General features: G+C 38.4%; 2 protein-coding genes and 1 long non-coding RNA gene across 3 annotated transcripts; 2 read left to right on the plus strand and 1 right to left on the minus strand.

Moving 5' to 3' along the window:
- Window positions 1-1,046, minus strand: LOC136839712 (putative uncharacterized protein DDB_G0292438). Its single transcript, XM_067106065.1, has 2 exons — window positions 908-1,046; window positions 1-164 (listed from the first exon to the last, which is right to left on the minus strand). Exons 1-2 carry the CDS (start codon window positions 1,044-1,046, stop codon window positions 1-3), a joined length of 303 nt encoding a protein of 100 aa, XP_066962166.1.
- Window positions 1,047-5,245: 4,199 nt separating this feature from the next.
- On the plus strand, window positions 5,246-26,947 carry LOC136839154 (uncharacterized). The gene is made up of 3 exons (XR_010853221.1): window positions 5,246-5,413; window positions 7,518-7,648; window positions 24,657-26,947. It is a non-coding gene; the product is annotated as an uncharacterized lncRNA (long non-coding RNA).
- On the plus strand, window positions 17,845-21,172 carry LOC136839153 (uncharacterized). The gene is made up of 2 exons (XM_067104834.1): window positions 17,845-18,228; window positions 19,913-21,172. The coding sequence occupies exons 1-2, from the start codon at window positions 18,096-18,098 to the stop codon at window positions 20,635-20,637; spliced, it is 858 nt and encodes a 285-aa protein (XP_066960935.1). The 5' UTR covers window positions 17,845-18,095; the 3' UTR covers window positions 20,638-21,172.
- Window positions 26,948-27,639: the final 692 nt, after the last annotated feature.

The raw sequence follows: 27,639 nt of genomic DNA on the forward strand, positions 1-27,639 counted from the left end.
CTACGTTGGTATTTTATTGTTAGTTTTATCATCATAGATTTCTACTTCTTCTTCTTCTTCTTCTTCTTCTTCTTCTTCTTCTTCTTCTTCTTCTTCTTCTTCTTCTTCTTCTTCATTATTATTATTATTATTATTATTATTATTATTATTATTATTATTATTATCTGTGCAAAATACCCCGGATTTTAAAAACAGTTTTGACTACTACCTGTATTATTATTAATCATAGTACTACTATTATTATAAGCTGAAAAATAAGAATATATCTTGTGATAACCTCGTGTTTCACATAAAATATCACGTATTTTGACTTTAAAAATCACTCATCTCACATCATTAGTTACTACTATGGTCAAACTCTGAAAGCAGTATTTGCCATGAACCTGTTATCACGGGAAAATAGCATATTGTCATTGACAGTAGGGCAATTTGTTTTAATATGTAGTGATATGAATGATGGCTGGTTGTGCATAGATATCACTATTTATTTCAATGATATTTGTTTCAGGATACTTGTCTCTGAATGAGGTCTTACTGGCTGTGAAGGAGAGTCCACATCCTTACGTGAGGAGTCTCACAGTTGATCGCCTGAGGAAGCGAATCGGCGATCACCTACTCACGAGTAGGCTATTCTGCGCTGCCCCGGAGACCTACAGATCGGGAAGATTCAGGAGATACGGCTTGTCGCCTTCAGCGTCAGCTTCGGACCCTTCCTCGCATTCCGCTTCTGTCCCATCCACCTCCTGCTCAGTGCCTCTGCAGCCTGATGCGTCTGCTTGGGCGCCCAATCCCCCCCTTCAGACAGCCCAAGTATCCCCCTGCGGTATCCTTATTCCATCTTTTGTTTATGTTCCATCTCATTTGGATTTTTCTCAAGGTCATTACCCTTCTTGTACTTCAGCGGCACCGTGTTCATCTCCCCAGCCCGTTGACTCAAGACCTATGTCCTTTGGCCCCTCAATTTCCGGCGCATTTAATGTCCCCTGTGATGTATCCTCCTCGTCACTAAATCCTACTTCCTCCTCGTCATCCTCATCATCATCCATACATCCCTCGTCTCTTTCTGCTGTCTCTCCTATGGAAGTTATTCATCATGAAAACGCCCCCTCAGGTAATCCTGACTATCCTTTGCCTACGCCATCCTCCATGGCGTCTTCCACCACACCAATGATTCTCTCGTCTCGTCATATTTTTCCCTCTTTCGACAACGTCACCCACGTTCCTCCCTCCTGCCCTGATCCCATTTCATCTTCCTCATCGTCCCCGTCTTTTACCTCCTCCTCATCTGAAATAGCTGTTCCTTCATCACCCACTCCCGCTCTTCCCTCATCTCTCTCTTTTGACCCGATTCGCCAAATGTCATTTCTTTCCCCTGACTCTGTTCAGATTTCGCCTCTTCTAGTTTCCCCCTCCACCCCCTCCTTCTCCTCCTCCTCCCCCTCCTCCTCCTCCTCCTCTTCCTCCTCCTCCTCTTCCTCTTCCTCTTCCTCCTCTTCCTCTTCCTCTTCATCTTCCTCCTCCTCCACCTCTTCCTCCTCCTCCCCCTCCTCCGTCCCACCATCGACTGCATCTTTTGTTACAACTGAGCCCACAAAATCACAACCCTCCCTCTCACTTTCGGACCTCTCAGTTTTAGACGAATTTTTCGACGTGGCATTTTTCAAGTCAGACCATTCTTCCCTACCAGCGATTCCCTCCGTCTGTACCAATAGTTTCCCCTCCAAGTCTTCCTTGAATTACTCTTCTTCTTTCTCGTCTCTTGGATCTGATCAACGAACTCATCCCTCATCCTTCAGTGAAGGCGGCCCTTCTAGGATATTGCCCGTCGACGCGAAAGGGACAGAACAAAAAGACTGCTCCATGAACTCGGCCATAAGGAGGTAAGTTTTTAATTTGTAATATTTTCCTCTTTACATTACCATTTATGTTTTTATTTGTATTAGTTGAAGTGAATAACATTTAAATTAAATTAACCCGATTAGGATAAATTCCCCTAAAGGAACCCGCTCTCCGAATGATTCACTCTGAATTAATATTTCACTCTTGAGTATAAACTGTCATTCTTTCTGTTCGCAGACAAGACCTAGTGGATGAAGGTCTTAACACACCTCTGCCGGAAACTTTGAAAGCCCTTGAAGAACTGTGTCGAGAGTTGTAACAAGCCTAACGCCAGTGGGCCTACTAAGGAAGAAGATTATGGCAACATATTTCAAGAACGCGATGATGATTTTTCACTTCTCTTGAGTTCTCTCGGCGAAGAAGCCTTTCTCATAACCCCAAATTCCCGGAAATGTAAATCTGAGTCTCCTGCTAAAATTGAACACCTGTCTGAGAAGCAACTGATTCGTGGATGGTGCATTTGGTACACAACAGGGGAAACCTTATGCCTAAGTTATGTGTATGTAACATGGAGACATGATAGTTTTTACAATGAATCTTGCGAAAATCTTTTCATTCAGTTGTTGTTAACTGACACATCTTTTGTCAAATGCATCTTAGATATGTAGGATTATCATTGCTTAGAGAGGTTAAATGATGTTTAACATGTGCTAGAAATATTATCTAATTCTAATTACTAATTATATATTTTTAAGGTTTATGAGGTTATTTGAGTCGGAAATTAGATATATTATATAAATAAATCCTTTATATATATGTATATATACATATATATATTAATTTATTATATGTGTGTCAAAATTAATCCATAATATATTTATAAATTGATTACTTACAATTAATAAGCAATCGGTGGTGATATCTGCCAGGTTTCGGGCATTATAGATTACTAATGTTTCTTAAATTATGATTCACTGTCGATATGTAAAGCATGACTGAAATAACCTGTATCCTAAAAATAGTAATTTTTGTATTTTCTGTAAAATACACACACACAGACACACACACACACACACACACACACATATATATATATATATATATATATATATATATATATATATATATATATATATATTTGATTCACAAGATTATTATATCTAACAAACAGGTGAAATTTATGCAAAATCTCATTTGCATTTTATGAATTTTTGAAAATATATCTATTTACTATAGAAAATTACGTTATATATTTGATTCACACGATTACTATATCCAATAATCTAGTGAAATTTATGTAAAATCTCTCAATAGGATTTTATGAATTTTTTGAAAATATGTTTGTTTATTATAGAAAAATACATTTGTTATTTAACATGTGTGAATGAAATCAAATGATAGGGTAAGCTTTAACTTGAATTAACTTATTGATGTAATCTCTACAGAAACATATTTGTTACAGAATTACTGCAGTATGACTATATTGTAATTAGGATTTTGAATCTTCAAAGATATTTAGCCAAGCCTCGAAAATAGCAGTAGAATTTTTTGGTAGCAGCCAGTTACACATTTAAGGTGATAGATTTTTTGTGTGCAATATTGATAAAAATGTGTCGGTTTTTATTGCACGAGGAAAGGGCGTTCTCAGGCACATGGTTATATGCATCACATATTTATACATGTAAATACTTGTCAATGAAAATAAATTTGAATTTCGTGTCTTGCGGTCTAGTATTTGTACAAAAAAGTTACTCATCATGAGCATAGATATTATAACTTACTGATGTTATTTAAGATTCAGTGCATTTTTTTGCACATTTTGTTACTTAAAAACCTCCTATATTTGTACCATGTGATATTTTTATAAATAGTATTTATAAATATTTATAATTACTATTTGTAGTATTTATAAATAATATTCATAAATACTATTTATAGTATTTATAAATAATATTTATAAATATTTATGCAATTCTGTGATAATTCTCTATGAAATGAAAGAATATTTATATGTAAAGAATTCTGGTGCTATAATTGTCAATATTGCCATATTTATATATATCTATTAAGCTTGCAATGCTGTAGATACAGGTATACTTATTTTCACTTATTGATATTGAATTATAATGCGTTCTTATTAAAAAATAACCTGCCATCATTTTTCTCTGTTCCTTACTGTCATTCACGTACGATTGTATGAAGTTTTTGGGGGTGACGTAAGTTATGATAGATTTATTCGGCCAGCTAATGAATTAGGGGAATTTATAATGTGGTTCGGGTTCCACAATAAGCTGTAGGTCCCGTTGCTAAGTAACCAATTGTTTCTTAGCCACGTAAAATAAGCCTGATCCTTCGGGCCAGCCTTAGGAGAGCTGTTAATCAGCTCAGTGGTCTGGTAAAACTAAGCTATACTTATGATAGATTTATCAGAATAATTTCACTCTCCATACTCTCCGTGCCTGAATAAATTCATTAGGATGGATTTAATTACTAATTCTGAATATATTTACCGGAATACCGAAGGGTTCTTATTTCTCAATGATTATTGACTTATGTTAACGACAGTAGGTTTGGCAAAGTAACTCTAGCAAGGACAGGCATTTGGAATAGTATACTGTATATCGACGCTTGGAACAGTCCAGGACAAATTCAAGACTTAATTAGATTTGGAGTAGTCCTCTTTACTATCTTAAAAGAAAGCATGTTAAGTAAATTACCATTCCATCGTGAGTCACCAACACCATTCTAAGTTCATAACTGACAAAGTTGTGTATATTTTGCAAGAGATAGTCTGCATATAAATAACTTAAAAAGAGTAACTGGTAACTTAATTATGAGAGAACGCAATTAATAAATTTAGCCAGCAATATCTTGCCTTCATATTGTAGTGTTATGATTATTTATTAATAATCATCTGAAGCCATAAAGACGATAAAGCCAATCATTTTAATCTATAATAATAAGATTACAGATGTCTGTTGGTGTCTAATGACAACGATACATGCGTTGATGGTTAATAGATGAATAATAGTGGGAATTTTCTCGCCAAGCAAATAGCAACCCGAAAATGTTCATCGGGGATTATGGATTTTAATTGTAATTAAGGAGTTCATGAGTATCACACTCGGTTTAATATTCATCTATATTAGATTTGTTTCAGTATCGTTAATATTTTAGCAATGGCGAAACGCTGTATAGTCATATTTTAAAGCTGACTGCTTCTCTCTCGGGAACTGCAGCCGACAATTTATGTATTGCCAGAACGCTGATAGTAAAACTCTTAATAACCCTACTCATTACTGTCAAACGATGGAAGAATTAGTCAATTTTTGTTATGAAAAAAAAACAATGTTCAGTTTGAAATTATATTATTAAAAATATAATTTTATAAATGGATCAAAAATATATTCACAATAGTTTTTCCATAGACACACATACACACACGCACATACAAACACAGTCACAACACCCTGCAGGCTCCCACTTTATAACCCACATCGTTGGGAAATGTTTACCCACGGACAAATATCAAACCCAAAATCAATGTTTTGAAGTGATGGTCGTTTAAATGCCTGTAAGTCATTATTAAGTGGTTTTTCTTTAACATAATAACTTCAAACCTGCTTTTGGGGTCTTTTGTCCTTACTGCCAAGATTGGATGTCCAAAATGTTGAAGTTCAGGAACCTGTGATATTTTTATATGATTTAAGATGTCTTCATTGTCAAACCACTGTACCTTGCATATAAATGTTTTTAAGGCAATTCGTTGAATAAAATTACATAATAGCCTAAGAGTTATTATCTGTTGGGTAGTTTAATGTATGCCTAGCCTACCCAGAAAGACAGCCGTAGCCTACTCTGGTCGCATTTGTATTTCTGAATTATTAGGCTGTATAGCTTTACGCATTGGGTTTATTTCGAGTCATTTCTGCTTACTGAATCTCACTGAAATAAGAGATGTGAAGTCTTGTCCCCTGGAGAAAATAGTGGCCTAACCAATACTTGGTGACCAATTCTTGAGGTTTTGCTCCCTAGACAGATGTTTGCTGTCAATGAATCTTGACTTGGTCTTGGAGGCTGCTTCAAATTTTATTGGCTAGTTTGCCACCCTAATCATAAACAGAGCTTTACATCCATTTCAGGCTTTAGCAATATCTGTTTTTGGAGGTCTTAGGGGTTCCTGAATCTTTGCACCATTAGGTGCAACAGGATAGGATTGGTGATTTGGTGAGAGTGTAGAGGAGTTGAATATGTTAGGCCTATTCCCATGGCGTAGCCTTCTTAAAACCAGATGACACATATTTCAACAGGGATGCATCCTAACCTAACTGTCCTTTAACCTAACTGGTAATTCTATATATTAGCTCCGTGCCAGTTTTGACCTTTTCAACTGGTTTTTTCTACACTTTTAGGGGTTCTGATACTGGCGGTGCATCTGTTTGTTGTCAGCCAAGTGGAATGTCCCTTCGCCGTGTTTAGTACTGGCCCGGGGGGGTTGGGTACCCAAACGTTAACAAGTTATTGCACTTGCCGGGCGGGATATGAACCATTCGAAACAGACGTACCCGTGCTCCATCTTGTGAAGATCGTGTATGGAAACCCCATGTTGGATGGACTAAAGGGGTTAATTGTAGGTTAATTACACTTGAGTGCCAAAAATTAAAGGTAAATTCATAATTAGCAACCAAAAAACTGTAGAAAGAGTTAAGTTAGAAGGCAGTCGCTGCCGTGGAGCTACTATATAGTTCTACCACCTAACCTATCTTAGGGTGCCATTTCCTGACCAGAATGACGTGTGTGTGTATATATAATTCTGCATTGGTATAAATGATTTAACCTAGCCCACACTTCAAGTTAAACTACACCATAAGAATGGACAAAACAAAACTTTGTAATTGATGAAGACTGAGGATCTCTAAGTTTCATCCTTTTCATAATCCTTTAAACTGATCCCATAGTTAATAAACTTGGCTAGACATGCCATACTCTAAGTGCAGAGTTGATTTTAATTGTATACAAAAGTACGAGTAAGTTTGCATTACTTTTGTTGTTCCTCTAATTTCATTTGATAAGAGATGTCAATACAGTCCACAGGAGAAAAGAGATAAGAGATTCAAACAGTTTGTAGATCAGCATAGGAATTTGTTTTGTTTTTGTGGTTTTATGTTCAATTAATGACAGATAACACAGAACTGCCTTGAAATTGAGTACTGTATTACACAAGGTAACTTGTAACTACAAATTGTTCATGAAGTATAAAATGCCACTGAAATATTATCCTTATTGCTAGTTCCACCAGAAGGCAATTAGTGTTGCAGGTAGAAAAATAATCATTGATCGTTTTACGTCCTACACCAAGGGTAGTTTCAGTATCAGCAAATACATGTATGATTATTGTCAGATTACTTAAGTTTTTTATAATTATTAGGGAAGAAAAATGAGGCTGACAAAATAATCAAGAAATTTTTGTATGGTATTTTGATGCCTATATTTGTATTCAATTTTGTATCTTCAAAAAAGTTTTTTTTTGCATTGTATTCCATCCCCTGTCTCTTATCCTGCTCTTAAATGTTATGCTAAGTATGAGCAAGACTTCCAAACATGATTTTTTGTGAAAACTGAAATGTCCTCTGAAGAGTTGCAAAGTACCAAATGCTTTAATAATATTACCATTTCAGGTCCTTACCTCAATTTGTTCTTCAGCGCTTTGCCAGGTAACTTAGGGTGAAGTTGTGGTGGACAAGCTTACATGGATGTTATATTCCAGATGGAGGTTGTAGAAACAAAAGCCAAAGAATAGAATAATTGAGTAAGTTTAGAAGTATTTTGTGTATGCAATAATCAAATGTTATATGTATGTAAATCACCTTTCAGTCCTCATCTGAAGTAATTATGATGGGGGAATCCATACAAAGTACAAATCTATTATGTTACGAAGCCTTACACCAAGAAGCATGCAAAAGACCAAGTTACTCTAAAATTGAAAGAATTCTTTAGCCTTTCTCTCCTAGAAGGAACTTCGGTGGATCGCAGACATTATTCTCAGCTCAATGTTTGTCTTTTTGTGATCTGTTTGTAATGTAGAAACTTGCCCAAGTACTCCAGCATGTAGTGCCACTTGTGTGAATGCTACAGGTTGTGCTAGTGCTTGTATGGTATATCACTAAACAGAACGGTATTTTGATCCCATTTTTGGAAGCAAATTCAGATTAAGAATTTTTCATCAAGATGAACCCTTGTGGCAGGGGTCCAGCAACCTTTTGGAGAGAGCGGGCCAGACAGCTGTGCAGTGTCTAAGGAGGCCCATGATATCAAATGTACTGTAAGGATTGCATAACTCCTTATACTAAGTAACAACTGTTAGATAGTTAGTGTTCAGTTGTTCATTTGGTGGGCTGGACCGAAATCCCTCATGTATGTGGCCTACTGGCCAGGGGTTGCCAACCCCTGCCTTATGGGGTTAGAGATGTGAAATGAAGCCTTCCTCTTTCTACATGATGCTGTCTTGTGCACGTCCTGTCTGAATTCCTCTCTGAACCAGGCCTACTTTGAGGCATTTTCTGTGATAATCAATACCTACCTGCCTACTAGTCTTCTCAGACCTTCTGCTCCCACATCTGCTCCATACCTGATTGACTGCCAGGTCCCTCTTATAGATGCAGATTAATGCTATTTGTTGCTTTGATAAGTGATACTGCAATGTTTAATATTTATAGATTCCCCTATTTTTGTGTATTTTTACATGTTCATGCATGTTTTATAAATTCACTGCCTGTTTCTTGTTCTGGGGTAGTTCCTACATCAACATTCGGAGTTATTGTAGGATGTATACATTTTAGTGTCAGGAATTGCCATAAATTCATTTGATTAAAATCATTTGATCATTTTTGCAGGGAGTGCCCTCTGGCAGGTCTTTCTGGTAGTTACCTTGCAGTCATCATTTCAGGTATTAGAGGTTTATTTTTTGGAACCGAAGTTATTTATTTTTATAATTTTTGTTCTATTGCTTTTTAAGCTTTTGGATTTTTTTGTTAATGTAAGTGTTAATATGTGTTTGAAAGTAATTTTTATATGTGACATTTAGAGAATGATAAAATTATGATAGATACATGTCCCCTGGAGGGTCTTGAAGACAGTTATATGCAATATATCTCCGTGGTGTGTACATTCATTGCAAAACTTATTTGTCCATATGGTGGTGCCTTAAGTCCTAATCTTTAGATGCTTTTCAGTGACATCTCATTTCTTTTATAAACATTATCTACATTGTTACTTAGGAACCAGTTTATATTTGTTTTCTGCTGTATGTGGTATAATACTGTTATTGGAGTTATCTAGACTGCTGGTGTGATCCATCCTATAAGACTTATGTTCAACTACATTGGTCTTGGGAACTTGTGCACTTCTGGCATATGATATTCACTCCCATAATTATACATGCAGATGTTAGCATCATTTTACCTGACTTGCCTGTTTTAGGCTGAAGGGATTTATCCTTAATAAGAAAGTCTGTGATAAGTCATTGATCAAGATTCAGAAGGAATTTTCAATCTCTCTCTCTCTCTCTCTCTCTCTCTCTCTCTCTCTCTCTCTCTCTCTCTCTCTCTCTCTCTCTCTCTCTCTCTCTCTCTCTCAAGTTATGCACAAACCTTTAATGTTTGTCATATTTGTGAAGCTCACCCATCTCAGATTCTTCATTTGTCTTTCATGATGTTTTTTCATTGGCACAATTTTTTGGTACAATGTTTACTATTCAATACAGTAATATGAAAAGAATTGAAAATTCTAAAAAAAAATAGATAAAACAATATATATATATATATATATATATATATATATATATATATATATATATATATATATATATATATATATATATATATATATATATATATATATATATATATATATTTATATATATATATATATATATATATATATATATATATATATATATATATATATATATATATATATATATATATATATATATATATAAATATGTGTGTGCACTGTGCTTGTGTGTATAGAAAATTTGTAGCATTATTGGAATGACCAAGGAAATATAAAATGACCAAAATCTTTTATGTCAATGTGTTCCTGTTTGTAGTTTATTAGAAACATACATTTGCCCAAGAACAAACAGAGGATGCTAGGAGCAGGAGGCAATGATGGTTATAAGACTTTTAGGATAATTTTGTCTTTTTTAAAGTGTCATTCCAAATTTTTAAAGCTCCTGAAATTTTCCTAGCTCTCCTATACTATGGTGCAGCCCTGAACTGTGAAGCTGTTAGGTCTCATTTGCAATTAAATATGCATTTTAGTTGTTCACTGGTGATAGGCAAATCCTCAATAGCATGATTGCAATTGGACAGTTAAGTAAGATTAAGCAGTTAAGAAATAGTTAAAGATGGGTATTACTTCTGATGAAGTAGTAAAAATATTGCACTACACTCCCTGTACACCTGAATTAGCCCTGGTCACTGACCAGCCCGAACTATATCCCCATAATTTTACCCACAAAGTGGGTAATTAACTGTCAGCGTTACCAACGCCATAGGAAAAATCTTGTCAAATTAGTTACCTGAGGTACTGTTGACAATGCCGCTGCAAATACCAGCCGACAGAGGCCGAGTCTCCGATATCCCCAATTGTTGTTCGCCTTGCTTTGTGGGTGTGTCCCGCATCAGGCGAACTTTTGGTAGGGAAAATAGGTTAGGAAGTGTTCAGGAAGAGAAGTGGAAGGTTTCTAAGTCCGTGGTTCATCGTTCGGATGTGGTTTCGGGTTTGTCGGGTTCTGAAGTGTTGGAGAATGCTCCTTCGTCTTCGAAGGTTCCTTTTCCTTCGGTGGATGAGTTTGGTTCGTCTTGAGGTGGTGGTAATTCTGGAGATCAGGTTTTCAATTTGGCTCAGTATAATGCAGAATCGTTGGGTTTGTCACAGGGTTATACAGTAGATTACTAGTTAGGCAATGTTTTCAAATTTGGGATTTCCAATATTCACAATCACATCTTGAAGTATTTTCCTGAGTTTGCTAATGATGTCTGTCAAGATTATCAGGGGGGAGGAGAGTTGGTCTAGTTTCTTTCTCTAAAAACCATGGCTTCTTCTGCTGCTTCTGAGCTTAACTTTTTTCCCTGCTTTCTTCAAAGCCTTCTTCCAATGTCTTCACAGAATCTTCTTTATCTGGTCACTCTTCGGAGAGCTCTTCGGAGTCTTCTCTCGCTCATCCTGTTTTCTTTGCCATTAACTCAGCAGAGCAAAGAATTTCCATTGGTTCAACCCTGTTATGTTGTAGTTTCGACGGCTCCCTCTCTCTCTTCGGGGTTGAGGTAAGGTGTACCTTTGGCAGGGCGGTTTTCTTTAGCTCTTTACACGGGTCTTGTAGTTTTCTCAGGCTTCTGGTCTAGGTGCTTGACAAGCGGTTGCGGAGTCTTCCACAACTCCGTATTTTCATCCTTTACTGTGTTTAAAAACAATGTGTCCACCGTGGTTCTTGCGAATGCTACAGCATTTGGTGTTTCTTCTGCACCATCGTTGAGTGTATCAGTACCGATGGTGTCCTCAGCCTCTCCTTTCACTAGAGTAGCGGGTAATTTTCCTTCTTCGGTCCCCATTGGTTCCGCAGCTCGTAGCTTGTTACGAGAAACACCTTTGAGTACCAGACCAGTTGGTATGTTCTCCACCTGTCCAATGTCGGCAGTAGGTGTTCTGAGTGTGGCTTCTTTCTTTTTCTCTCCTTCTACTTCTTTCTCAACTCTTCCTGCGGCTCTTTCTGTTCCTCCTTCTAAGGTGTTCACTGTGGGTTCGGCTTTGGGTCCGGGTCATCAGGGAGTTCCCTCTCCCTTAATCAATGCGACTTCAGCTCTGGATACCCGTCCTGGTGCCGCGTTGGTTCATCTGGCGTTGGGTGGATTGGGTGTTGTGGCCTCTCCACTCGCAGGGGTGGGTGTTTGTCACCCAGGTGTGGTTGTTCCAGGTGTGGTCGTTCCAGGTGTTACGTCATCATTGCTGGGTGTTGCGGGATTGCGCAGTCGAGTGCGACTAATTTGAGTTTTGTCATCGGCTTTAGTTGGTACAGGGTTTGCGCAACCGGGTTATGGTTGGCTCGGGTATGATGGGGTCAGGTATGTTGGTCTCGCACATCCAGGTGTAGCAAGTTCCGGGTTATCGGGTGCAGCTCTTGCAGGTGGTCAGTCTGTCTCTTTTTCTGTCCCAGTTTGGTCGGACCAGTCTGACAGAGAATGCTCTTTCGAAGAAGAGGAGCTGGTATCATATATAGGTTTTTCTCCAGCGAATGAAAGCGAGTATAAGCGGATGGTGGACTTTATCCATTCTCTCTCTCTGCAGTCCAGGCTCCTGAGGAACCTACACAACCAAACCAAGCAGTGTTTGAATCGTATGCAACTAAACCTGTAGTCTCCCAAACATCAAGTAAACTGGCCTGGTTTGGCCGAGTCGAGCAGGCTTTGAGGGAGGCAGACTCTCTTATCGGGTCGGGTAGAGAGGATTCAACCTTGCTTCCTAATTGGAAGGGGTTCTATAGGGTAGCTGGTAACCCTTGTGCCGGTGTCTGAGTTCCTGTCAACAAATCTGTTGAGGCTCTTCTCCCTCGGGTTCCTTCATTAAATCGTTTGGTAGCGGTTACATCTCGTGAGGCTTGTGTTTTGGAGGACACTTTTCACGGCCAGCCTTAGGCCTTGTCCCACTCTATGTGGATGTTGTCTGGGTTGATGAGGTTTCTCAAACAAGATGGAAATATTCCCTCCGATCCTGTTCTGTTTGACATCCGCATCACTTCGGTTTCGATATGGTTGGCATACCAGGCTAACATTTCGGCTGGCTGTACAACGTTCTTTGGCAAGAAGAGAAGGGACTTCATTTTAAATCATCTTCCGCCTCACTGTCCAGACACACATAAGAGGGTTCCGTTGAGGGCGTCTTTTGTGTTTTCCAACAGTCTTTTTAGAGAGGAGGATGTCTCCTTGTGAGAACAATCGTTGGCCAATTGTTCCCTTGTTGCCTCCTTTATTTGTGTTTTCCTTTCTTGTTGGTGAGTTGATGTCTGTTGGATGGAGTCAGACTTCGTCAGTCAGGTCCAGGGTAGTGGCAAGTCTCAGCAGCAGAGCAGCGGTGAGGATTTTTGGACGTGATGGTTGTCGTCTCGACTCTGTCATGGGTGTCCAGTGTTGGAGAATTGTTCCTGAGGACTAGACGGTTGTTGTGTCGGCTCCGTCGTAGTTGTCCTGCAGTGTTTGTTTTACTGATTATGATGTTTGATTTTCTATTGGTTTGCTGATGTATTTATTATGCTGCCTATTTTTTTTGTATGTTGCTGCTCCTGTTTTGTTTATGAATTTATGTAAAATTTAATTATGCAAATTTTACCTTGCTGCCTCTGTTATTTGTTTATTTTCGATCATTTTAAGTTTTCTCTCCTGGACCTGACTTACTTGTAAATTTTGTAAATAATAAATTAATATTAAGGTTACTTTTTGGTTTGTTTTGCTCCTTCCTCCTTTGTTTGTCACCTCTCGTTAGTCATTACGGCCCAATTGCTTGTTTTGCCTAGAACCTGTTGATCTCGAGATAGTGAGACCTTAGGTCTGGGTTGGTTCTGTTTTGGCTGGCGGGGGTGTGGCAGCATGGGGGGTTGTATTTTTGTGGTTGTAAAAAAAAAAAAAACTTGAAATTTTTTTTTTCTGTTAGGTAGGGAGGTGTGAGAACAATCGTTGGCTGATTGTTCCCTTGTTGCCTCCTTTATTTGTGTTTTTTTTTTTTCTTGCTGGTGAGTTGACGTCTGTTGGATGGTGTCAGACTTCATCAGTCAGGTCCAGGGCAGTGGCAAGTCTCAGTAGCAGAGCAGCGGAGAGCATTTTTGGATGTGATGGTTGTCGTCTCGACTCTGTCATGGGCATCCAGTGTTGGAGAATTGCTCCTGAGGACTAGACGGTTGTCATGTTGGCTCCGTCGTAGTTGTCCTGCAGTGTTTGTTTTACTGATTATGCTGTTTGATTTTCTATTGGTTTGCTCATGTATTTATTATGCTGCCTATTTTTTTGTATGTTGCTGCTTCTGTTTTGTTTATGGATTTATGTAAAATTTAATTACGTAAATTTGATCTTGCTGCGTCTGTTATTTGTTTATTTTCGATCATTGTAAGTTTTTCTCTCCTGGACCTGACTGACTCACTTGTAAATTTTGTAAATAATAAATTAATATTAAGGTTACTTTTTGGTTTTGTTTTGCTCCTTCCTCCTTTGTTTGTCACCTCTCATTAGTCATTACGGCCCAATTGCTTGTTTTGCCTAGAACCTGTTGATCTCGAGATAGTGAGACCTTAGGTCTGGGTTGGTTCTGTTTTGGCTGGCGGGGGTGTGGCAGCATGGGGGGTTGTATTTTTGTGGTTGTAAAAAAAAAAAACTTGAAATTTTTTTTTTCTGTTAGGTAGGGAGGTGTGAGAACAATCGTTGGCTGATTGTTCCCTTGTTGCCTCCTTTATTTGTGTTTTTTTTTTTTCTTGCTGGTGAGTTGACGTCTGTTGGATGGTGTCAGACTTCATCAGTCAGGTCCAGGGCAGTGGCAAGTCTCAGTAGCAGAGCAGCGGAGAGCATTTTTGGATGTGATGGTTGTCGTCTCGACTCTGTCATGGGCATCCAGTGTTGGAGAATTGCTCCTGAGGACTAGACGGTTGTCATGTTGGCTCCGTCGTAGTTGTCCTGCAGTGTTTGTTTTACTGATTATGCTGTTTGATTTTCTATTGGTTTGCTCATGTATTTATTATGCTGCCTATTTTTTTGTATGTTGCTGCTTCTGTTTTGTTTATGGATTTATGTAAAATTTAATTACGTAAATTTGATCTTGCTGCGTCTGTTATTTGTTTATTTTCGATCATTGTAAGTTTTTCTCTCCTGGACCTGACTGACTCACTTGTAAATTTTGTAAATAATAAATTAGTATTAAGGTTACTTTTTGGTTTTGTTTTGCTCCTTCCTCCTTTGTTTGTCACCTCTCGTTAGTCATTACAGCCCAGTTGATTGTTTTGTCTAGAACCTGTTGATCTTGAGGTAGTGAGACCGTAACACTCCTCCATGGTCAATTTTGTGTCGTCGTCGTCAGCAGTAGCGTCACAGCAGGCTATATGATTCGTGTGGCTGCTCAGGGTTCAGGTGATGTGGCCAGTATGACAAACTTTGTGGCTACTAACTCATGTCTCTGGTGTCGGCAGCTATGCATCGTTGAGGACACAGAATGTCGAAGTATCTAGCCCTTGGCTGATCCTTGCCTCCTTTAGAGGAGCTAGTAAGGGTGAGGGACTTCTTATTGAATCTATGCAAGATACTATGAATTTGTCTGATCTTTGCCAAGAGTTGCCTGGTTCCACCATAATCTATAACCTTTCAGGGTTGAGGATACTCTCTCTTCCTTTGAAGTTTTTTTCCCAACCCCGGAGAGGATCCAGTCGATCCTTCAGCTAGTAGAGGTGTTCCTTTCCAACAGGGAGCAGCCGGTACCAGCTTGGAGAAGCCTCTTAGGGAGAATGTCTTTTCTATCTTTTAATTCCAGGGTCTCGTCTTTGGAGGCGTTTCTCTTCAGGTATGTCTCAGGAATCTCTGGGACTTCTGCAACGGAAACGTAGTTATAGTCTGGACTGATTCTTGCCTGTTGGATCTTCTGTGGTGTTCAGAAGTGCATCTGACACCTGGAAGGTCTATCGACTCCCCTCTTCCCGACATTCATCTGTACTCAGATGCCTCAGATCAAGGGTGGGAAACAACCTTGGAGGAAACCCAGGCTTCGGGCCTCTGGAGGGATCGGGAACGAGAGGAGTCAGTAGATCTTCGGGAACTCTGGGCTGTAAAGGAAGCCCTCAGGTGTTTTTCAGTCCTAGATTGCAACAGATTAGTGGCTCTGTTTTGCAACAACGTAACTCTGTGTCGTATCTGAAGAGCTCGGCAGGGATCAAGATCAACAGAACTCAGTACTATAACACATAGAGTCCCGAAAAGGTGCGAAGTACGGAAAGTGTCTCTTCTTCCCCAACTTGTATCGGGGAGTCTCAACGTGCTGGCCGACTCGTTAAGTCGCTCTTGTCAGGTATTGAGGGGGAGAGTGGACTTTGGCTCAGGAAGTAGTATGTCAGGTTCTCCGGAAGAGGCCAGCATTTGTGGACTTTTTCGCGACGAGATTAAACCATCGTCCTCCGGTTTATTTCTCACCAGTGGTGGACCCCATGTCGATAGGCACGGTTGCGATGTTACAAAATTGAAATCACATGCAGGTGTATGCTCTCCTCCATTTGGTCTCATTCATAAGGTAATCAGGAAATTGCGGGAGAGTGTCAAGACGTCTGTGATTCTAATTGCTCCTTGCTGGCCCTACGCCCTTGGTTTCCGGAACTCCTAAGCTCCTTATGGAAGTTCCGATGTTCCTTCCCGTGCGGAAGATCTTCTCAGACAACCACATTTTCACCATTGTCATCCAGACCCTCACATGCTGAACCTGGTTGCTAGGCGACTGCTGAGCAAGCAGCTAGGCAGACTAGACTCTCTAAAGCTGTGTCTAGACAGCTTTCTTTCATCTGGAGAAAGTCAACCCATAAGCTTTACCAGGTCAGCAGGACAATGTATAGAAGCTGGTGTCCTGAGGAAGGTCATTCCATCTCTAGACCTTTCATAGCTAAAATAGCTGATTTTCTTTTATTCCTTTGGAAAGTCAAGGTTCTTTCATATTCAGCTATTGCTGGCTACCGCTCAACGCTTAGCAGTACATGTAGTTTCCATCTTCCCAAAAATTTCTAGTAGCAAGATCATCCATGATTTATTAATGTTAATATAAGATTATAAACGTCCTGTCTTACCGACTTGGACTCCTCCATGGGATTTGTCGGAAGTTCTAACGTTAAGACAACTGATTAGAAGGTGTTTTTTCTTACTGCTTTAACTACAGCTAGAAAGGTGGGCGAGCTTCAGGCAGTTTCTAGACTGGCTTCCTAGGCAGGAAATGATATCTATTTGTCTCTTCCAAAATTCGTGGCGAAGTCGGAGTCGGAGGTTAACCCTCTACCTCGTTCGTTTAGGGTTCTGTATCTGAAAGAGTTCGTTACTGGCGATCCAGCGGAGATGTCCTTATGTCCGGTGCAAGCATTAAAAGTCTATTTGTCAAAGGTTGAGAAACTCTGTCCGTGTCCGCGTACACTTCTCATCTCTCCGCGGAATCCTTCCCGTCCACTGTTAAAGAATGCGATTAGTTACTTTCTGAGTGAGATGATTTCCCAGGCTTCTCAGGGTTCTTCTTCGTCGTCTTCAGGCTCTGTATTACCCCGAGCGCACAGTATTCGGAGTATGGCCACTTCATCTTCCATTCTAAGGAATTGTCCAGTGTCTTCTATCCTGGAGGTGGCTTCTTGGAAGTCCATCTCAGTGTTTACTTCCTTTTACTTAAGAGACGTTCAGTTCGCCTCACTGGAGGGTTATTCTCTTAGTCTGTGTGTAGTGGCTAACTCTATTATCTAGGGCGCGTTCATTTAGCTGAGGTAGTGCGGAGGTTCTTAGGTTAACCAGATAGAGGAATTCCTTTTAGTCATTAGAATCTAAGGCAGCAGTAATAGTATAATCATATGAACTTAGGTTTAGTAAGGTTTAATGTCTTAAAGTATCTTAGTCTTTGATAATATCCCTACGAGAGTCCAAGGGGGTTCTCTAGGAGGTTAGGCTCTTTCATCAGCGCAGAGATACTGCTTTGCTCATCGAATGTTGGGCCTTATCCGGAGGATCAGCGGCTCGGCACACTGCTTCATTCCCCTCCATACATGAGAGGTTCTGAATAGCCACATGGGAGGTTCATCGTACTCCTCCATACATGAGAGGTTCTGAAGAGCCACATGGGAGGTTGATGGACTGAGACAGTACTGACCTGATTGACGATGAAAGTACTCTCCAGCATGTCTCTTCACCGAAACCACTGATTGATATGGTGAGTGTATGACTAAACAGATATCTTAAGGTGAGGCCACACCAGACGCGGTGAGCGTGGAGGTTGCAGGGAAGAGGTTCCTGCGGCGATTTGAAATGTAACGTATCTTATGTGAGTGGCCACACCGGGCCAGCGGGAAGACTCGACCCTCTGCAGCAACCGCCAAGCGATGTAACATGTTTTAAAATACCGCGGCGGTTCCCGGCGTCTTCACCCAAGACCACGCCATTTTCCATCAGTTGCCGAAGTGTCACGTATTCAGTCGGTCGTGATTGGACATAATGGCGACAGAGGAATTAATTGGGGAGGTGTTTCGGAGGAGAGCTTTGTGGGATCCCAGTGACCCACTCCACAAAAATAACATTGTGTTAAAAAAGCATTGGGAAGATATAAGCAATCAACTGCTTATTGATGGTAAGTTAAAATGGTGCGTGTGCCTTTTCGTGTGTGTGTGTGTATATATATATATATATATATATATATATATATATATATATATATATATATATATATATATATATATATATATATATATATATATATATATATATATATATATATATATATATATATATATATATATATATATATATATATATATATATATATATATATATATATATATATATATATATATATATATATATATATATATATATATATATATATATATATATATATATATATATATATATATATATATATATATATATATATATATATATATATATATATATATATATATATATATATATATATATATATATATATATTATATAATTTCTATATAGCATATATATAGGCCCATATACAGTATATATATATAGAAAGACAGAGGGGGGATTTTTTCCATCCATGAAGCTGGAAAGATAACCAGACAAGATCTAAAAGATGAAGTAGGGATATTTCAAATGAAAAACTTTCATATGTTTTAACAATATATTTCATGCAAATACTAAATAATTCTGAAATTATAATGAACAATGAATTTTTATTAACTTTATGTCATATTTGCCGCAATTATATTGCCTGGTAAGGCTAAATCATTTTGCCATGGAACTCTTCCAACTCCAGTGAAATAATTCGAGAAGGCTTCCCTGATATTCAAAGCACTGTTTAGTAGCCGGCCTTGGGGTCTTGTACATGCTACTGCGCTTTGTATCATCTCTTCAGTGGCATGTGAGAAACCTGAGTTTGGCCCTTCCTTATCTATAACATAATTGTGTAATATGCATACTGCTTTAACAATCATTACTGCGGTGGTAACATCTGTCTCAATCTGCTTAGATAATAACCTCCATTTATTTGTTAGTACACCAAAACTACATTCTACAGTTCTGCGGGCTCTTGATAGACGGTAATTAAATATTCTCCTTTGGTCATCCAAGTTCCTTTGAGGAAATGGCCTCATAAGGTATGGTAACAAGGGGTATCCTTCGTCAGCTATAATGACATAGGGAACTTTCACATCAGTATCAGGAAGTATAGATGGGTCTGGGATATTAAGTTGTCCAGACTCCAAAAGTCTGTACAAATCAGATGATCTGAAAAGTCCCGAGTCACTCTGCCTACCAACCCCACCAACGTCAATTGCAACAAGTTTGCCATCAGCGTCTGCCAGTGCTTGCAGAGATATAGAGAAAAATTTTTTATAATTGTAGTATGTCGAACCACTCCTGGCAGGACACTTTATTTCAATATGCTTCCCATCCAATGCTCCAATGCAGTTGGGAAAATTCCATTTCTTGTAAAAATTTTCTGCGGTTGCAAGCCAAATTTCCTTAGTTGGATATGGTAAATAATCATTGTTAAGAGCCTCCCAAATAATATTACAAGTTTCCTTTACAATGCCTGAAATAGTGCTTCTACCACGACGAAAACGCAAAGCCAAAGATCGAAACGATTCACCAGTAGCGAGAAACCTGAAAAGGAGAGAAAAACAAGTAAAGCTATTGTTTTTTTATGATGATTAACGTATCGCTAATATTAGCTGATCATTATGTTTATCATGAACTTATTACTTGATATTTTTTTTTAAACTTGCATAGGCTTATGTTACTTTCTGGTTTATTGATGTATCTTTTAATGTACCTTTCAGAGATTTCTGCTAAAAGAAAATGGAAAAACCTGAAAGACTATTATAGAAAAGAAATTAAGAAATTGGAAAACCCCAGATCTGGTGATGGAGCTTCTGAAATGGTTCATAGTACGTGGCCCTACTTCACTCAGTTGTCATTTTTGAAAGACATTTATCGGCCAGCATCTAGGAGCTCCAATTTGAGCCAAGGAGAAAACACCCAAGTAACTGAAGATGACCAGTCTGTAGCTGGTGATGACACTGAATCGGATGCAAGTCATGTTTCTCAGTCGTTCATGTCACATACTTCTAGGCCACCGTCTCCATCTCTTTCCCTTGACAACGGGTCAACATCTCAAGATATTAGTTGGCAAACAAAACCTTCGTCGTCTAATAAGCGGCGAAGACCAAATCTAGATTACGTGGCAAGAAAAAATGAGCAACTCATTGAAATTGAAAAACAGAAGTTAGAATTCTTAAGAAAGGATCAGGAAGAGTCTGATAATGAAGATTTGCTGTTCTTCAAAAGTCTGCTACCTTACATGAAGAAACTAAATACTACAAAGAAGCTCCGCATAAGATCACAAATACAAAATCTTTTCTTAAAAGAAATGGAAGAGGCAGAACAGAATGAGTGGCCCTCAAATGTGACCATCGGTGCCATGCAGTCGACTCCCAATCCCTACATAAACGTCCATGAGCCGACTATTTTGCACTCACAAATAAGCCCTGTTCAGCCCCCATAGACTTGTTACCTATACAAATTCTCAGTACAGTATCACCAGTTTATGAAGTTTTCGTGCTACTTTGTACTTGTTTCATTAATATCAACAATGAATGAATAAACAAAACGACTTTTCCTTGTGTAGGCCTATGTTACTTTCTTTTATGTAAGGTTTACCATTGAGCTACTTTTTTTGAATGCTGGTAATTGTTTTATTTCAGCACAATGCAGCCAATTATTAATTTAGTTTTGTATAATTTGCAATTAATTCAGATTCCTTTATTTTTTCTAAGTATCTCTCTCTCAGGAAATAACCTTATTTGCAGTAGTTTTGTAATAATAAAATCTTCAAACCCATATTTCTTTTCACTTACCTTAAAGTTATTACTAGTCTCTCTTCGGGAGAGATGGGCTGCCTATAGTTCGTCGTTTGTTTTGTGAGCCTGACTTCTAGTATTGCAAGCAAAGAATCAAAAGATCGTTGGGTCATACGTAAATATTCATAAAATTTGTCTTCGTATAAACGAGACTGGCAATATAAATTGTAAAATTCACTTCTTTCCCTTCTCTGCTTATTGAAATCGTGAATCCACACTCTTTTGTACAGTCTATCGTCAAGTTTAGCACTTAGGTTTTCGATTAAAAGCAATTTCCTGCCCAAACGTGATAATGACATGCTTGCACAGAAGGATAGCTTCGACTGCTGGGAGTGATGCGTGGGAGGGTGGCGTTTCTGGTGTGGCCATGTGTCGCTTTGACGCTGCTCTCCCGCCCAAGTCGTACCTCTACCTCAACGCTTGCCGCGTCCGGTGTGGCCTTACCTTTATGCAGAGCAGATCAGTGAGCTACCATCTCTGCAGTTGTATAAAGGGGGCGTGCCACAACGTAGATGGGTCTCCCTCCAGCATGTCTCTTCACCGAAAGCATTGTTTGATATGGTGACATACATTTACACATACATTTACACATAGTAGGTTGATAATGAGTTACCTGCTTATTCTCCATTGGCAGGTCGGGCTGAATTAGATTGATCCCACCTCCATTAAAATTTTGTTAATCAGGCTAACTCAGGTGTTCAGGGAGTGTATTGCAATACGAAGTTTTCATAAACTAATATTGTAATACTTGAACACTTAAAAGATTCCCACCCTCCTCCCCACTTCAATTTTTGATAGTGAGTGACTCAGTTGGGGATGTCGGCCTGTTAGGAACAATCGTTTACCGATTGTTCCCTTGGTGGATTGTTGCCTCCTTTGTTTTCTTTGTTTTTCTTGCTGGCGAGTTGACGTCTGTTGGATGGCGTCAGACTTCGTCATTCAGGTTCGTAACAGCAACAAGTCAGGTTCGTAGCAGCAACGAGTCAGGTTGAGGGCAGCAGAGAGTCCGTTGGGGTAGCAGCAGCAGGTATCCTTACCTGCGAGTCAGGTCCTGCTAGCAGAGCAATGGAGAGTTTTTGAGGACGAGATGGTTGCCGTGTCGGCTCTGTCTTGGTCATCATTATTGGAGGAGGACATCAGCAGGTCTCGTCAGCAGAGCAGCGGAGGTTGTTTTTGGCCATGATGGTTGTCGTGTCGACTCTGTCATGGGCGCCTGGAGTTGGAGGACTGTGCTTGAGGTCTAGATGGTTGCCGTATCGGCTCTGTCTTTGTTGTCCTGCAGTGTTCCTGTGTTGCAGCTTCGTCTGTAGATGTTTATGTAACTCCGGCTGTTCGTATTTTTCATGTGATTGTTTATTGCTTTGCTGATGGTATTTTTTCATGTGATGTATATTGCTTTGCTGACTGTTTAAGATAGCCTATCTAATTTTTGGCCATTTATGTACTGTTTGTTTTGCGTATTTAAGCTTGCCTTATGAGTGTTGTAATTCATGTAATTTATTTGGACTTGCTTTTTGATTCAATGTTTTGAATTATTTTTGTACTCTCTTAAATGTAACGTTTGTGTGATATGTATTATGCTGCTCGAGTATTATTGATCGTACTGCTTTTGTATTATGTTTTGTGCTGCTAGATTTTATATTTATGTTGCCTGTTCATGTTATGTTTATGCTGCCTGGTTATTGCCCAAGTGTTGTTTGTTAATTTATTAATTTATTTTCAGTTTGTTTACTGGACTTTTATATTTTACTGAATCATTCATTTGTGTTTATTTTAATTGAACCTGACTCGACTGTAAATATTTATATAACTAATTTGTAATAAACTAATATTAAGGTAACTTTTTTGTATTTGTTCTGCTCCTCCCTCCTTTGTTTGTCACCTCTCATCAGTCATTACAGCCCAATTGCTTGTTTCGTTTAGAACCTGTCGATCTCGAGAGGCGAGATCATAATATTGGCGACCTTAGGCCAGGGTTGGTTCTGTTTTGGCTGGTGGGGGTGTGGCAGCATTGGTGAAGAGTATTTTGTTTGTAAAAAAAAATTTTTATTGTAAATTTTTTTTTCTGTTAGGTGGGGAGGTATTAGGAACAATCGTTTGCCGATTGTTCCCTTGGTGGATTGTTGCCTCCTTTGTTTTCTTTGTTTTTCTTGCTGGCGAGTTGACGTCTGTTGGATGGCGTCAGACTTCGTCAGTCAGGTTCGCAACAGCAACAAGTCAGGTTCGTAAGAGCAACAAGTCAGGTTCGTAGCAGCAACAAGTCAGGTTGAGGGCAGCAGAGAGTCCGTTGGGGTAGCAGCAGCAGGTATCCTTACCTGCGAGTCAGGTCCCGGCAGCAGAGCAATGGCGAGTTTTTGAGGACGAGAAGGTTGCCGTGTCGGCTCTGTCTTGGTCAACGTTATTGGAGGAGGACGTCAGCAGAGCAGCGGAGGTTGTTTTTGGCCATGATGGTTGTCGTGTCGACTCTGTCATGGGCGCCTGGAGTTGGAGGACTGTGCTTGAGGTCTAGATGGTTGCCGTATCGGCTCTGTCTTTGTTGTCCTGCAGTGTTCCTGTGTTGCAGCTTCGTCTGTGGATGTTTATGTAACTCCGGCTGTTCGTATTTTTCATGTGATTGTTTATTGCTTTGCTGACTGTATTTTTTCATGTGATGTATATTGCTTTGCTGACTGTTTAAGATAGCCTATCTAATTTTTGGCCATTTATGTACTGTTTGTTTTGCGTATTTAAGCTTGCCTGATGAGTTTTGTAATTCATGTAATTTATTTGGACTTGCTTTTTGATTCAATGTTTTGAATTATTTTTGTACTCTCTTAAATGTAACGTTTGTGTGATATGTATTATGCTGCTCGAGTATTATTGATCATACTGCTTTTGTATTATGTTTTGTGCTGCTAGATTTTATATTTATGTTGCCTGTTCATGTTATGTTTATGCTGCCTGGTTATTGCCCAAGTGTTGTTTGTTAATTTATTAATTTATTTTCAGTTTGTTTACTGGACTTTTATATTTTACTGAATCATTCATTTGTGTTTATTTTAATTGAACCTGACTCGACTGTAAATATGTATATAACTAATTTGTAATAAACTAATATTAAGGTAACTTTTTTTGTATTTGTTCTGCTCCTCCCTCCTTTGTTTGTCACCTCTCGTCAGTCATTACAGCCCAATTGCTTGTTTCGTTTAGAACCTGTCGATCTCGAGAGGCGAGATCATAATACGGCCTCTGTCGGCCGGTATTTGCAGCGATGTTGTCAACAGTACCTCAGGTAACTCATTTGACAAGATTTTTCATGTAGCGTTTGTAACACTGACAGTTAATTACCCACTTTGTGGGTAAAATTATGGGGATATAGTTCGGGCTGGTCAGTTACCAGGGCTAATTCAGGTGTTCAGGTAAGTATTACAATATTAATTTTATTATGAAAACTTCATTTTCCTACTTTCAGTATGAGTTCCATAAATCAGGTGAATAAGATGGTGTACTTGTTCAGTATCAGAGACATGTCACCATGAGAGGAACTTACAGAAAATGTGTTTTCATGTTGAAAAACATGACAAATAAATGCCATAGGTTTCATCTTTTCATACTGTATTTTTTGCATTTGTTTTAATGTATTATAATTCTGTGGCAATTGCTTCAATATTCTGTTTACTTTCAGATTAGAAGATCTCGATTTTCCTACTGCAGTGAGCACTTACAAATTGCTTCACTATTTTATTTTCTTGTGGATTTGAAGATATTCATTTTCACCCCTTGTGGGCACTTCCAAAAAAAGTCTGTTGACCAGTTATTTGATGCCTGCAGATTTTCCCATCATTGAACCCATGAAAACCAGGAATAACTGGGTGAACAAGTTTTGGAGGACGTCTCATGAAAAGGAATGTTTGAGAATATTATATTTAGATGTATGGGTAGAAATACCCTCATATGAGTTCATTGTATTATGCATCCATTACAGTAAATGTTTATATGTAGAACCTCTTTCAAGCCATATTCCAGATGTACAGCATATTAATAGGTGTTTTCTTACAATGGACAATTCATGTTTAACTCAAGATATGTTTGGTAGCCAGAAATTTATGACTAGCTTAGTACATGAATAGAAAAGTTCACCCTGAAAGGGTTAAGATTTTACTCATTTATGTTGTTAGTCCACTAAGTAAAATGATATTGAGCAAAATTCCACCCATGAATCATTCTCATAGGAGACTTTACTCCTTCAGCTTGGGAGGGGGGAAAGGTTGTTGATACCTGTGACACATTGTGTCAAAGAAACCCTTCACCTCTCAACTTGTTCAGTGGGTTCGTTACATTTTTATTTCTTTTTTTATCTCAGTCCCTGCTCTCTTCCAAGAGTCTTGTAGAGTGGAGACTTGATTTTAACTTCAGAATCAGGATTGCAGATGAGTGGATTTGCTGTATTATGAAACGTACCGCCACCAGAGTATTTTTTAGTTTGGTTGTGTGGCAGAGAGACTGTTATCGTATTCCAAGTGCTCTCATAAATTGCTCATTATAAACTTAACTCGAATAACTAGTATTCAAGAAGTATCAGCGTAAAACATTTTAGACTGATTTACTAAATATTACTACTATATTTTCATTGACCACCTATATTGTTCATTTGATATGTTGGCCACCTTATTTTTGCATTTGATGTTTATCCTTAGACTATTTAGGATAGCATAACCTACTGTAGTGAAATGTCAAGACTTCTAGTGAATGAAACATTTAACTATTTTGTTTTAACAGTCAGTACCCAAATCAGTTGGTTTGTTGTACTCTCCATTCAGCAACATCCCATGTTACTTTCATAGTGTAGATGCAGTTTCCCATGATGAATTGTTCCAGGCTAACCTAAGCTATGCATAGTTTACAGTAACTGATGATAGAGATTCAAGAATCAGCAGTATAAAACGTTTAGCTTTTTCATTTACTAGTTTTTACTTTTATATATTGAGTACATTTTATATATATAGAATGCTATTTTTGGTGACTCCCATACATTGGCCACACCTGCCTTTAAGACATACAGGATTCCAAAGGCAATAGTAATATTACAGCCAGTTTAGTAATTTGTCAGAAATGGGTTTAACATTTACCTTTCTTTACTAAATATTGTTTCCGTAGCATCATCAACATTTTTAATGTATGATGTGATTTTTGTATGTTATAGTTTATATCTATCCGTATTATGACTTTGTCAAGACTAGGCCATGCTTTAGGCCTAGGGTCAGTTATCCAGAAATGTCTTGTTCCCGGTGATTCTGGATAAGAGACTTATTGTAACCTTCATTACAGCGCTGAATAATCCTGATGGGTCCCGGCGCTTGGTCTTCAAGACCTAAATTTCATAATCAATCAGTCAATATAATCACTGGTCTGCTTTGACCAGAAGTTATTTGTAAGGTTGCTTATCTTCAAAATATATTTGAATAAAGTTGCCTGTACAGTGCTATGAAAATACGTTACATAAGGAGACCTCACTTACAGAGTAAACAATATCCCAACATGCTGTTGTCAAGTGAGTTATGTACATTTGGTCATAGTAGAATTTTGGGGCTGTTCCAATGATTATTGTAGCAAAACAGGAGTTTGTACTTTTACGAGTTACAAGTAAGTAACACATCATTCGAATTGTCAAAGTGTTTTAGAAGGAAATTTTGTAATGAGATGACAGTTATATATAATGTTTTTCATGTATTCCTCAAGTTGTAGTATTATTTTTGCATGTACAGTACTGTATATTTAACATATGTATGTATTGTCCTTGTATGGAGATGTTGAAAAAATTTACTATTCATATACTGTATATATTTTAGCCTTAATTACGTTGTAGATATCAGTTTTATGTTGTATACATTACATTGTAAAAACCCACGAAAAGTGAATAAACATGTACAACACATTTTATTATCCAAAAGAATTTAAATAAACATATGTATAAAAGAACTAATGTCAGCATTACCCTATAAAATTTGACTAGTCAGAAGTGATGAAGTGAGGTTTTAGCTAACCCTTTGATGATCAGGCCATATATGAGGACATTGGAACTCATATGAACAAGTGGCCTTGTAATTAATTAACATACTGGCATGGCAGTGACTTAACATTGTGATCTTGAGGGAAAGAATTTAATTATTTGTTTGGATGACTTATGTGTTCCTGTCTGAGTGTAGAGACATCTGCTTATATATATCCTAATATTCTACTCCCTCTTTCCACAGATGGACTACCTAATGACCCTGGATCAAAGTAATACTTTGCTAACGCAGGAACCCAAAGAGTTGGTCTTTTTGTTCTGTCTGAGTTTAGAGACACTGCTTATAAAAATCCTAATATTCTACTCCCTCTTTCCACAAATGGACTGCCTAATGACCCTGGGTCAAAGTAACGCTGGAACCCAGAGAGTTGGTCTTTTAAAGGATGTATTTTGATGTACTATGAGAAAATGCAACCCAATACTTCTTCCTAAGTGACATTGCTCTTGTCCACAACACCTGGACCTAGCAATATTTATTCCAGATTGGGATACTGTCTCGTAAGAAACCTTCATTCAATTGGCCCATGTTATTGCAACGTTTTCCACAAATGTTGCAGTGTTTGTGGAAAACCTATTTAGAAAGTTCAGTTGATCTTTT

Source organism: Macrobrachium rosenbergii, chromosome 6, assembly GCF_040412425.1.
Source record: "Macrobrachium rosenbergii isolate ZJJX-2024 chromosome 6, ASM4041242v1, whole genome shotgun sequence".
Classification (NCBI taxonomy): Eukaryota; Metazoa; Arthropoda; class Malacostraca; order Decapoda; family Palaemonidae; genus Macrobrachium; species Macrobrachium rosenbergii.